The sequence below is a fragment of the Mycetomoellerius zeteki genome, unplaced genomic scaffold (assembly GCF_001594055.1).
Source record: "Mycetomoellerius zeteki isolate Tzet28-1 unplaced genomic scaffold, Tzet1.0 scaffold135, whole genome shotgun sequence".
In the NCBI taxonomy this organism is placed as follows: domain Eukaryota; kingdom Metazoa; phylum Arthropoda; class Insecta; order Hymenoptera; family Formicidae; genus Mycetomoellerius; species Mycetomoellerius zeteki.
This window is the reverse complement of record NW_017256287.1, coordinates 4,176,945-4,190,917: the sequence shown is the minus strand read 5'-3', so window position 1 is coordinate 4,190,917 and position 13,973 is coordinate 4,176,945. Positions and strand designations below refer to the sequence as shown.

The following is a 13,973-nucleotide window of genomic DNA, read 5'->3' as shown; positions in this document are numbered from 1 at the left end:
CCCCCTCACGTATCCCCCTATAATCCCGCCGGGGCACAATGTGGCCAGGGGTGCGATCCTATGAATCTATGCCCGCGCCTTTAAAAGCAGGACCCGTCGTCGTTGTTGTTATTATCGGCGGCATTGTAACAGTTGTTACAGAGAGCGCGAATCGCTGAAGCGTATGAGGTATGAGGGATTTCGAGCTGCACGGTCGTGCATATTCGCCGATCGAGACAGAAGCCACGCGCAATCCTTTCGTCTTTTATCTTGAAACGTGTCGAAATAATAAACGGAAACTTTAATCGCTCACCGAGCCATCTCATGTACTGTTTATATTAAAAAAATGTTCTGGCAACAATGGATTATTGAGATATTAGTATCGAAATATATTCAAAACAAAAAAAAATGTATATATATATATATATTCGCAAAAGATTTATATTTTTTGCTGAACGTACATATTTTTTAAATGTATATATATATATATGTATAAAACACTCACATATATGAATATGTATATAAGAAATATTATCCTTCTATATAAATTATTGCAATTTCTGAAAGTATTATTTATTTAATTCTGGAAGGGTCTAATTAATTTTTACGTGTCACATTTAATCCAAAACAATTAGAATAAAATTTCATATTTTTTCGATATACCGAAATCGGAAAGTACATGAGCCAATTCTGAGACTATAATTGCTCGTCCCCAAGTTGTTCTCCTATTTGTTTGGCTTCTACTTCGCCGTGACGGCGGATCCTCATTTCGCAAAAGTCATCTTCCGCGTCGCGCAATAGGGTGCTAAAATCTGTTAGGCGCGACGTTCGCGGATATTGCGTATCAACGCGGACGAAACGAGCCCCCGAGAGGGCGAGAAAGACGAATCTATGTCGCGGTTAGCGCGACAGACAGAGAACGATCCCATTATAGCAGCATGTTTGCACAACGACACCCCCTTCAGAAGCGGAGAGAGAGAAAGAGATAGCTATCCCCAAAAACCAACCAAACAGGCCACGATGGCATCCGGAGACCCCCGGGGGCAACCACCGACGGTTTCACGCCTGTACACACGAGAGACCGGCGTCGGTGAGGCCGAGGTGCAAATTGCGCCACCATCTGGTTTACATCCAGCGAACGGAAAACCACCCCAGTAGTTAGGGGGAGGCGGCGCAGCTGCGTTGACACTCTGTTATGACAAATATATTTTCTTATTTGTACTATTAATATGACCCTACTGACGATACCCATCCGGGAACGTGTCATCGTCCAGCACACAGGATTGATGGAGAAAACAGCACGCGAGAGTCGCGGACGTTATTTGCTAATGCGAACGTGATGAACGTTCTGCTCGCGCTGCATGTGTTGTTTACTTTATTCCACAACACTGTGAAAATATCAATGTGATAATTGTGAAAATTTAATGTATGTATCTTTTTTACCTTATTTATTTTAAAACATGGTAACGCGATAAATCATTCAAATGTAATCAATTGATAAATGTATGTATAAATTGCTCTAAAACTGTAATTCCGTCATTAAAAAGTAGAATAGAAGATTTCTAATGTATAAGATATTTGTTTTAGATTAATGCTCTCTTTACTCTCTAAAATTTTTGAAATGAAATCTAATTATAAAAAGTGACAAAAAGTTAAAATTGAAAAAAAGTCATTTGAAAAAAAAAATCAATTTTTAAGAATGAGATTTCACTCTTTAGAGTTAGATTCCACTCCAAAGATTTTAGAGAGTACTCATTAAATTTCATAGATTTCCGACTATAGAATATCGCAAGGCAAAAAGTCCTGCGTAGTAAACGGTCAAAGAATTTTGCAATAGTTCTATCCACGCAGAACCGTCGCAGAATCGTGCGGCTGGATTTCCCAGCTTTGCTTTTTTCCTATCGACGAGACAACATTTTCCGATTCGTCCTCGGGTCGTAAGTGACGAGCGAACGGCGATGAACGCGGAAATCATTCAGTGGTGCGTTGCATCGCATCGGTCGCGTTGCACGCAGCTGCGTGGTTCTCTCGACGAGAGAGAAGCGCGTATACGGCTCTCGCGAATGAGACAGAGCCAGGGGTTATAATCCAGGAACAAATCAACGATATGTTGTACCTCGCACGCCGCGCTACTATGTGTATCTCTATCCATACACACACCTATGGCCCTGCATCAGACTTCTGCTCCCTAGCCATCTTCCAGCCTCTAAACTCTTCCCCTGCCTTTAAAACTTTCAGATAGCATCCCTCCTCCAGATATTACATATTCGTTCGCACAGACACCCTACATGCACAGTCGTTCTGTATACGATATATACATCCCGCATATACGTCGATTGCATTCCCTTCGCTGTGCTACACGTAGATATACACACACGTGTTTCGTGTATGCGATACACCCTTTTGCAGTTGCGTCGCCATTCACAACGGCTTAACTTCACGCGGAAACTTCACTTCCCAGGACTCAATTTCCACGCTTCTGTCCTACATATTTTACGATTCCAGTTACGATACTACGGATATCTGCGCGAAAGAATCGTCGGTAACTCAAACAGACTTAAATAACAGAAACGCACTGGATTATGAGCGAAATCTATTAAGTGAAGCTACAAAAAAAGTTTAAAGACTTTTATAAAAAAGATTATATATGAAAATCCATAGATATACATATATGTACATAGAAGAAATATTAAGCTACTCGAATCGTAAAGTATGTAGGACAGAAGCGTGTAAATTGAATCTTGGGAAGTTAAACCGCCATGAATGGCGACGCAACTGCAATCAAAAGTCAAATGAGTTTATTAACCCTTAGTATATATGGTTGGGGGGGTCACATAATTCATGTCCTGCGCATTTCTTTTCTTTAAAATACTAGGAGCACTTGGTTAAATAATGGTCTTTATCTTTTTTTTTAAGAATATAATTTTGTAAATACTTTCTAAAGATATTAAGTGCTGACAGGAGTGACGAGAAATAAGAAACCTCATTTACATCTCATTTCCGGTGCAGATATACATATATCTACACTTTATCATATATTATCTTGTAGAAGAAATATTTTGACATAAAACTTGTGTTGACCTATGTTTTACGAAGCTACACGGAAAGAATGATTTTGTTGAAATATCTAAAAATTTAGTTAATTAAAGTTCTGAAAATAATTTTGTTGGACAAAAATAATTATGTAGAGCGCTCAACTGATTGCTAGAATGTCAAAACTTTTTACAGCATTGATCATACTTAAGAGATTTCTGCGTAATTATTTTGACGGTTCAACAAAATTACTTTCAGATCTGTATCTAGCTAAATTTTTAGACACTTCAAAATCATTCTTTCCGTGAAGCCTTCTATAAAGCCGGATTTTGCAATATATATTTCACTCTTAAAAATTTTATAATGAATAAAATGATCTGTTCCTACTCACGGTGCAGATATAATTACGAGGAACCGTATTTTGTTTCGTAGAAATAATATTGTGTGTTTGAGACCTTTTCGGCTTCTTTTTTTATGAAGTTGTGAAGGCGCGTACAGAGCCAAATTTTGCAATTTGATTCTTAAAACATTATAATAAATAAAATTATCTGCACCTCAACTGCACTGTAGTGCAAATCAAGTGAGGTATCGAAACGACAAATTTTTATTTTACTCTTTTTTTCCAAGAAAAAACGCTTTAATTAGCCACCCCTTCAGGCGACTTTCCTAATTACGAATATTGCAATTATATTTTCTTAATATTTTAATCGTAATTTGGGGCAAGAAAAATTCATCTTCGACAGAAGTCTCGTGACTTCTAAAGTATATGTAAGTATATGTAAGAATCACTTTAATAATTTTTATATACTTGTAAAAGTGATGACTGGAAAATCATCGTGTGTACTAATAATTAGTTAATTTAACAGAAACGTAACGTACTATAATGCAAATTTGAATATATTCAAATATTCAATTTTTCGAAACCATCGGATTAATAACTTCATTTTTTCTACTCGCGTATTACGAGACTTTTCTCTGTGTGTACATGTAAACAACAGGGGTTGGGTGTAATTGAAGCTCAGTATTCGAGACACGAGAAGAGCTGCGTGATCGTGACTTGGTAACGCCCCGTCGCGAAATAAAGATGTCACGGGAACCGCAATAAAAGCGTCAACGAGCTCGTCGGCACATCTATCAATGTACGAGACGCGGGGCTGGAACAATGGCGAAATGGAACGACGTAGGGCGCGAACATCGCGTTGTGTAAATATCTTAAATCTCGCCCGCGATTGCCGAAGCACGAAACGCGCTCCCGTCCGTCTCTCTCATTCCCTTTTCTCCCGCTTCTCTTCCCCGCTCTCTCGTTTTCGCGTATCGCGATCGCAGCGTTTTACATCCTGCAATTTGACACGCAAAGAATGTAATGACTTTAAACGTTAAGTTAACATACCATACGCGAAATCGACGATGGCAATCTCGGATTACTCCCGAAGAGCGCGATTTACTCGCCGAAAGTTCAGAGGACCTTTCCGTCTGCCTCCATTATTATTTCTACATCGTTGACAACGATATTTTAGAAGCTATAAAATCTGTGAGCAGGACGAGAGGGAAAAAAAACGAAAAAAAATAATTACCTGGACTCGCGACTCTGGCAGGTTGATCTTGAGGGCAACCTCCTCTCGCATAAAGATGTCTGGATATCTCGTTTTCGAGAATAGCCCCTCCAGCACATCCAGCTGAGCTCTGGTGAAGGTCGTCCTCTCGCGACGTTGCTTGCGTTGATTCATTCCTGCAACATGAGGGAAGGAAGCGCTCGTTATTAATTATTACGTTCATAAATCTCAGCGAGAAATTTTGTTTTGGCACGTATCTGATCCGCATTACTACGTTACGCTCTCAAAACTACTACGCAGCGTTCAAAAAAAGTAATTAAAAGTTTAGCCAATTACCGAATCGATTTCAATCTATTAAATCAGAGCTGAGATTTAATTTCGGGTGGATTTCGTTGTCAACGTTTACTGTTTTTTTCTTGCCACTCGTATCTTAGCAACAAACTGCCGAATGTTTATAAATAAAGCGCGTGACTTTCATATGTGTCCAAAATATAAATCCATTCATTTCTGTGGTTAGTTTCAAAGTAAACAACGTTCATATTAACGTACACGTTTAATAAATAATAAACTAAATTTGTGAGTCAAATTTAATACATTTTCTTGAGTTAAATTGTTTAACTCCATTGTTTTAATGAAATTAATATATTAAATACGAGCAGTAACGACCTATAGAAATGATTAAAAAGGAAAGAACTCAAATTGGGTACAATTTGACATTATAAATTTAACAGTAAATTATATAATAGAATTGTAATTCTCCTCAGTCACAAGTAGCTCGTTAGAACGTTTCCTTTTTTAATAATTTTAAATTAATAATTGAAAATGTTTTTGTTATCAACAATATTAGCAATAAAAAGGTTTTCAATTCTTAATCTAAAAGTATTAAAAATAAGAAAATTCTAACTAGTTATTTAAGACTTAAGATTACAATTCTTAGAAATTGAATTGAATTCTATTACATGGAATTTATGAACATTCGGCGGTTCATTGCTAAGATACGAGCAACAAGAGGAAGTATAGTATCAACAATGAAATCAATTCAAATCAAATCAATCAATGATTTCGTAATATAAATGGTTTTATGCTTTTTCATAAAATGCGGTAATTGAAAGAAGGAGAAACGAAAGTTATAACCGTCAGAGAAACTATACCGTTATCGCGAAATAATATTTGATATTAAGACTTCAATACGTTCGCATAAAACGACCGACGCCGATGTCTTCAAATATGGAACGCTTGTGACATCGATGTCTTGTACGAAGACGGGGGTTGTTGTCGTGCCTGGTTGCCTCGTAGGATGGCAAAGGGGGTTTGACGCGGAGGGGCGTGAGCGTTGCGAGGTCGCGATAGCGTAATTTTGAACAGCCCCCCCTACGGCCCACCCCACGCTACCTTCCTCGTGCCATCGAGCCTCGCTTGGCTCGTTTCGGGACCCACGTAATCCGCTTATGAGGGGGTCACGGGGGTGCCGGTAAGGGGGACAGAGAGAGGGAGGGAATACACCCCGGAATACACGAGCATCCAGAGGACCAAAGTCGCGGTTCGCTCCCAGCTGCCGTTGAAAACGACGATGCTGGCCCTCGACAAGCATGCCGGCGAGTATATACAGTTCGTCCTCGTCGCGAACCAATAAAAAGGAGCGACTGGAAAACTGCGCCTCGCTAGTGTCTCCGGGTTGGAAGCCGGATCGTAAAGTCGCAGAAACGGAATGGTGGAATCCGGAGTCCGGAGGATTCGCCGGGCCGCCGGTCGCGAGGTATTTTTATGCGCTGAATTTTCGTGTTGTTCCGCGCAGAGAATTCGCGATGTTAATAAGAAAAAAAAATAAGAAAGCAAAAATAGTTGACCAAAATACGTTCTAATCTATACGAATCTCAAACCTGTAAGTTTTTTTTTTCTTTCGAAGCATAAGTTTCATCCAATTTCATAGTCGCGAATGACCGACGGTCATACGAGTTGAATAATTGAGAGAATAGGGTCATTCAGGAGAGACTGGTGAAGCCCCGCCTCGTAAAGTACGTATACGTCTATAATCGTCCTGTTAAGACTTAGGAGACACGCGAGGCAGCTGTTTTCAAGACGATCGATGCTTTCTCTTTCTCCTTTTCCATTCCTCTTATCCGCCATACTTGAAGATCCTCCACTCACCGAATACAATAAAGAAAAAGAGTTACACCATCAAGATGCAAAAAAGAGAAAGTTCGTGTCAGCAGGGAAAGATATGATGCAGAACAAAAAGCAGAATAGCGATTTAAAGACACGAAGGAGCATACCGAGAATAAAACAAGCTTCCGAAGGAAATCCTCTCCTTAGAAACTATATATAAACGTATGTATGTGACAAACGCAAAGAATAATATCGTGATAAGTACAAAGAATAATATTACAATAAAAATAACTACAAGAAAAGCGATTATAAAAGAAAAAAATTTAATTGAACGGCTATGTAGTAAGTAGAGAAATAAAATTAACTATATAACCTGTACTCCATAGCATATATCAAGAAAAATTTTCTATTGTAAAATATTATAACTGTTATCTATTTATACGATATAGTGTTAAAAAATATATGTATACACCGTTTTAGATATAAAAAAAGCAATGTAACCCAATTCCTTGAGTTAAATAGCATTTTGTTATTATTGATGTTCACACTTTTTGTGTATCAAAATCTATCCATTTCTGTGGTTATACTTTCAAAATAAACAACGTTCAAATTAACGCATGTACTTAGTAAATAATTAACTAAATATTTGAGTCAAATTTAATACATTTTCTTGAATTGAATTGTTTAACAATTGAGCTGAATAAGGCTTGACAGAATAAATCAATTAATATTATAGTGTGTGCCAATAAAAGCCGACAACCAGATCCGTGCGTAATATCGTTCTATTATGAATAATATAATGCAATATAATCCGAAGAGTATATAAACGTTCCGATTTTGGATCCTCCTCAGTAAATATGAACTTGGCAATAAAGAAAAGTCTATGTACAGATCTTCAAATTAATTAAACTTATAATATACACATCGGTGTGAAGAAAGTTATAAAGTTGTACATGTTGTGTCAATGTAGTTATTAAAAAACTTTCTCCTGTTTTATGCAGTCGGATTGAGTGATTAATCAATGACATAACAATCATCTTACATGATGGATAATACTAGAATTGTTTTATACAATCTATATTAACGTGGATGTTACAATTGTAATGATACACTTCAACTATCAAATAAATATATATTCATACAGCTTAAGGTTCAATTGAAAGCGTTTCGACACGAAACGATAGTTTACCAATGAGAGCAACGACAAAAGCGAAGTAACTGTAGTCCTAAAGGAAGGAGCGGTCCAGAAGAAGGAAACAAACGTCATATCAATCGCATCTCTCGTGGGTGCTCTTCTCGGGTTCGAAGAGAACCCGGGATGAAGATGACGACGAACGACGACGACGACGGTACCTGTGTGATTGGCTAACGAACTGGTCGAGTGGGCTACCAGTATGGCACCGGAGTAGATCCACGGAACAGATTGCGTCGAGCTCACAATGTACAAACTCCACGGTGGTCGGTATTACCGCCATCGCTCCGTGTGACGGACGCGACACACCCGCGATCGTTTGATCTATGATTCGTATCTCGGATGCCGCCTCCGGCACGGAACCGCTATTGATTATGGACACATGGAAATTCTGGAATGAAACAATCTCACTGTCGTTCTCGAGATAACGTGGATCAAAAAAGTATCCGTACATTTTATTATAGAGTATCAACAACATCAAGGTACCATTTCACGAGACGTAAAAAGTAGTGTGATCACGTGGTTACAATTTGTATATATGACGCTACACCCTTTTCAAGCATTTTTCACTGTCTAACATCAATTTTAATTATAATCTATTTTGACACTGAAAATGAGCTTTTTAACATGAAAAGGCATTTTTAATACGATTATTATAAAAAAAATCGGTAAACAAGTCATTTATTTTTTGTAGTAATTCTGTGATTCAATTATTTATTTATATTCGTCGATATTCAAGAGCTTCCTATATTGTAGCGGTTTTATGCACACTGAATTATTCGTTGAACAAATCCCATTTGATTAGGAATCTTTTCGTGTCCATAGTAGCTGTATTCCCCACCGTAGCGTTGGAGAATAGCTCTGAGAGGACGCTTTGATTGTCGAGTGGGCGTAGTGCTACTGTTAACGACGGCCTTTGCCATCGGCCCAGTGAGAGCCGGGCACTTCTACAACCAAGACAATGGCTGTCCGATTATGACTCTCTGCTCGCTTCCTTGACACCCAAGGCGCCGCCGAACAAGTTTTTCAAAGCCGTGTTTTGCGCACTTAATTTGGCGCCTGAATATTTTAAACACGACATCGTAAATCTAAATTGTGATTAAAAAATAAATCTAGGATTTCCGGGTAGAAATGTTTTCTTCTATCACTCGCTATGTTTAAGACGATAACATTGAAATATCTATTTTCAATGAAGATGCCAACTGCAGTACCTTCTTTTTAAATCAAATATAATTTTTTAAAAATTGTTAAAAGTTATATTATTGAATGACAAGCGAGAGCAGTTTAAGATTCATTTCGATTGATTTAAAATGCGCGAACAAAAAAATCTTGACAACCGTATCGTGCTTTAAGCAGAGACAGTCAGCTAACCGACCCTAATGGATCGGCAAACACCCGCTGACTCTCGGAGTATGATTCGATTTATTATCGTCAGTGAGACGCGATACCGGGAGGGTTGATATAAGGGTTGCTCCGCCTCATTGGTCTGCAACGAGATCAGACGCGACCCTAATAGTAAATTCGTTTTGCGTTTATTGGATTCTTCCGTGCCCGCCACGTTTCGCTGTTTCGTCGAGATCTGCGTAAGTCAATGGACCACTAACAAAATTTTACGATAATCTCTCTTTCACGCACAATCCAATGGTGCAATCCGCCGATACACCTGCATATATATACATATGTCTGAAATTCGAATCGCTTTGGATAAATCTTTTGCATTGTAATCGAAGATATTCATTACGTTAACCTTGCTAATTATTTACATTTACATTTTTAAATATCAAAATAACAATGGTTCTCTTCAATTAAATAACATTTTGTTATTTTTGACTATCATAAGTGTCAAAACGTAAATCAATCCATTTCTATGTGTGGTTGAATTACTTAGTTTTATAGTAAATAACGTCCAAATTAACGTATGTATTTAATAAGTAATGAACTAAATTAGAGTCAAATTTAATATATTTTCTTGTGTTAAATTGTTTAACTCCATTGTTTTAGTTAAATGAATGATATATTGAATAGGAGTAGTGGCGACTTATAGAAATGATTAAATTGGGTATAATTTGACATTACGAATTTAATAGAGTATGCTGTAATAGTTTTTTAACACTTATAACGTTTAATTACGTATTTTGTAACTTAAGTATTAAAGAGAAGTATTTAAAGCGTATGAAATAAAAGATAATATAAATAGGAAGGGGCAATCTCAACTGATTTCGCTAATGTCATTCAAAGCTAATTAAATAAATAAACTTTCTCCATTTATCTAAAATATCTGACGAAAGATCTAAGAAAAGAGAAAATTTATTGAACTATGATTAGATTTAATGGATGTCAGTAAGGTGCTTAATTTACAGCGCGCAACAAAATACGCAGCGACGTGAAAATAATTAACGGCGTTTATGAACACATTATTACTTGTTGTTTCTCGATGTATCTAGACTTCCGCGCGGGAAAGTGCGCGCAGTAAATTAATACAAATAAATGCATGTCCGATTTAGATAACGTCGAAATGCCCGTTGCTGCTGAAATACGGCGTCGGGAATTTATCTCGGGTACAACATATCACTGATATGCCAGAGAATTGACGGTAATTAATCACAATTATACGTATAGTCGACTGAATAATAAGCGCATCGGTGTCAGTAAAATTTCCACCATCGTTTAATCGCGGTTTTATCTGCGTCATTCTCGTTAAAAAAATTTTGTTTGAGACAAATGCATTGTGTAACCCGACACTATTTTTCCTCGTGGTTTTGCGCGGGTTGACCCTTAAAACTCTAAACCACAGAGCTGGTTTGCCGTGTAGCCTCCGTATTTAAAAAAAATATTATATAATATCTTGATTTTATCAGTTTTGAATCTGTCACTCTGGCAGATTACTTAATGATGCAATAAAAAAAGTATCATACTTAAAGTAGCTGAAAATTGTAAAATGCAAGCAACAATATTATGAAGCACCAAGATCTCCATTTTTTGACCGAATATGATTCTCTTCGCTTATTTGTGTTATTCATATCGATCGATTTTTCACTTATTGTTTAAAGCTATTTGCAAAGGGATGAAATTTTTTATCGTTGATAATATCCAGATAATAGAACGCTAGGAATCCTTAAACAACGTGTTGATAAATCGTAAACAAAGAACGAAGAACGAGGAGCCATAAAATGGCGGGTTCGTTGCAGAACCGGATGACTACTTTGATATTCATAGAGGCGAAACGTGGAGGAAGAAAGACAGTGGAAGGCGGGGCACGCTTGGGCACACAGAATCGAAAATTAATTAAAAGCTAAAACGCGAATAGGCTGCTACATGGCGGTGCTAGGGACGGAGGGCTGGATTATTGGGGGGGACCGTGGGATGACAGCACGTGGCGGGCGGTGACAGAAGAGGGAATTCTAAAAGGCCATCAGCTACGAAAACATTTGGCCGACTTTGCGTTTACAACGTGACCACCGTGTGATCGCAATGCCGAAGACTCAAGATGAAAAAACTGAAGTAACGCGTTATTTTTATCAATCTTTTTCGATATATATTTCGATTATGAGTATTCAACTCACGAAATTCTTTCATAAAATCTTTAAGTACAATGATTTTAATAACATATCTTTCATGATTTTAATAACATATCTTTTATGATTTTATTTCCTTTCATTTCCAAGCCATCAGATTATATAGACAAAGTTTTAAGCATAAAGTCGATTATTCGAGACAAAATTTTATATTTCTCGATAAAAAAGTTTTATTTTTGCCATAGTTTGTCTCATCGAAGTTCTTCTTTGCACATTTTCTTATTCTATAATAAAATTGGGATGTTATTATAAAAAAAACCAATGAGTATATTTGAGATAAGCAAGTTACGAAGCTCATTCTGTATATAAATATATCTTGACTTGTCAAATCATTTGTAGATCATATAATTATAAATAAGATTCCGTCTCGAATTTTGTCGTGAGTTATAGACAAATCTAAAAATATTTATTTTTGTTCAACTTTAATGACTGTCACGTATGTATTTCTTATTTCTATGTAGAGTTTTAAGAAAGTTGTGAGAGTTCAAAAAAACTTTTCTCTCAACGTAGCCAAAACCATCACCATTATTATTATATATTATATTTTCTTCAAAATCATACCTTCGCGAACGTAGTACGGATGGTATCTGTGTGTCCTGTGTTTAATCCCATTGCCAAATTGATGGTAATTCATTTGTTGATTTGGTACGTAAGAAATTTGTTGATTTGCTGTGAACGGAATTATCGCAAATAACGGAAAATTTTTTTTTAAATTCTTGTATTGTGTTTCAAAAAGAATGCAAAAGTATTTTAAAAATTATTTTAGACATTTATAATTTAGGACAGAGTACAGAATAAATATTAAAAGATATATGAGTTCTATCAAACAGAATACATGCTAGTTATAATTTTATAATCTATGTTCTAACATGTATTTATATTGTAAAAAAATATGTATATATATATATATATATTGATTTTTTATACATGTTTTATTAAATAGATTACATAAAACTATAAACTGAATTGTATTCCGAAATCTGTCCCGAATTAGAAGATCGTCTAAAGCAGATATAGATTCTATATTATTATACTTTATTTGTTAAGCTAAAACGTCTTTGTTAAAACTATTTCAGGTGTCAAGTAATTATTTATACTGCATCGACATTAGAAGAAACCAAAAGAAGTCCTCATTCATAAGGAAGTTCCAGCAGGAAGAGATGCAAATTACGTGTGGCCGTGGCGGATAGCCATTCTCATGCGATAATCTAACGGATATGAACGTAAGTACGTAACAAAATACCAACATGCGTCAGGGACGGGCGAGTAAGCGGATAAGTTTCGCGTTGCAATGTTCCAAGCGACGCCCGTCTTCCTTGCGACGTCCATTCTCGAAAAGTTATTTCGTACTTATTAAGTAACGATGGCGAACATGAATTACTAATTTTGGGAAGCACACGAGGAATCGTGAGATGAAGACTTTACATACTTTATGCATCAATTTCCCACGTAGCAACGAAATCCGCGCGTAAAGTCGACAAAATTTCCAAGTCGCGATGTTTGTACGAGGGAATTCCAACGCGTAAGAAACCTGGATAAACGTAGCCCGGGTCTCTCGTGTCGTATCAATAACAGAAGACATAATTCCGATAGGACATCGCGGCGATAAAATGCGAAAGAAACGACGAGGAAGAAGCGAGATTTCCGAGAGTGAGTGTCGATGTCTCGCCGTACGCGACATTTCACTCAGCCTCGAGTGTTTGTCTTGCAATTAGGTTTGGATTTGTGTTTGGCCTCTCCACGCCCGCCTACTCAATTTAACCATGACACGCGCCGCCACGGAAGCGACTCTCTCGTTGCGTTTCGCCGTTTCGCGGCCACTTGGTAACGGCGAACGTATAGCACGTGTCTGCGCCACGTGCCGCTCTTAACCTGACACCTAATTGAGTGATTGAAATCGTACCGAATTGACAAGCGAAGCTGGCCTTTAACAGTGACAATAAACATTTATTTCGAAAAAAATTGAATTTACAAAATTGTATCTTGCAACAATCTCGGGAGGATTTTAGTATCAAAAAACAACGTTTGTCAATGACAATCGATAAGGTTGTAAGAACCAAACACAGTTGACGGTATATAAAATTATTCCCCCTCCTCCCCCGAAAATAAATAGTAAAAAAATTACTGGGATCACTCTCAATCTTTAAAAATACAGAAACAAAACAATTCAAGGCTAATAAAAGTCAGTACGGAAAGAGGAATGCAGATTATTGAAGTGGAACAATTATTTACGCCATTTGATACGCGATGTCCTCTTTATTCCAATTTTGAACGTTTCATCTCTCTTTGGAGCAATGTAGATACAAAAACTTTATTCGCAAATAGTTTAATAGTCCTGAAATAGGACTATCCTCACTCATTAGACTCACAGATTGTTAGAACTGAAGTGGAGTTTCATTCAATAAATTACGATTAAGATTCGAAACCAAATTATTCAAAATTACATATTTTTAATTAAACAGAAGGATCTCTCAATAAAATGAAAAAGAACTAATGAAAATGAGCGTTGTAGATTAAATAGAGCAATTATATATA

General features: G+C 36.9%; 1 protein-coding gene across 1 annotated transcript in view; it reads right to left on the bottom strand.

The window, feature by feature from the left end:
- Positions 1-13,973, bottom strand: part of LOC108731539 (uncharacterized) — a 39,274-nt gene that overhangs the window by 1,986 nt on the left and 23,315 nt on the right. Inside the window, 1 exon segment of the mRNA XM_018461896.1 lies at positions 4,587-4,741. Coding sequence (XP_018317398.1) covers positions 4,587-4,741 — 155 coding nt within the window.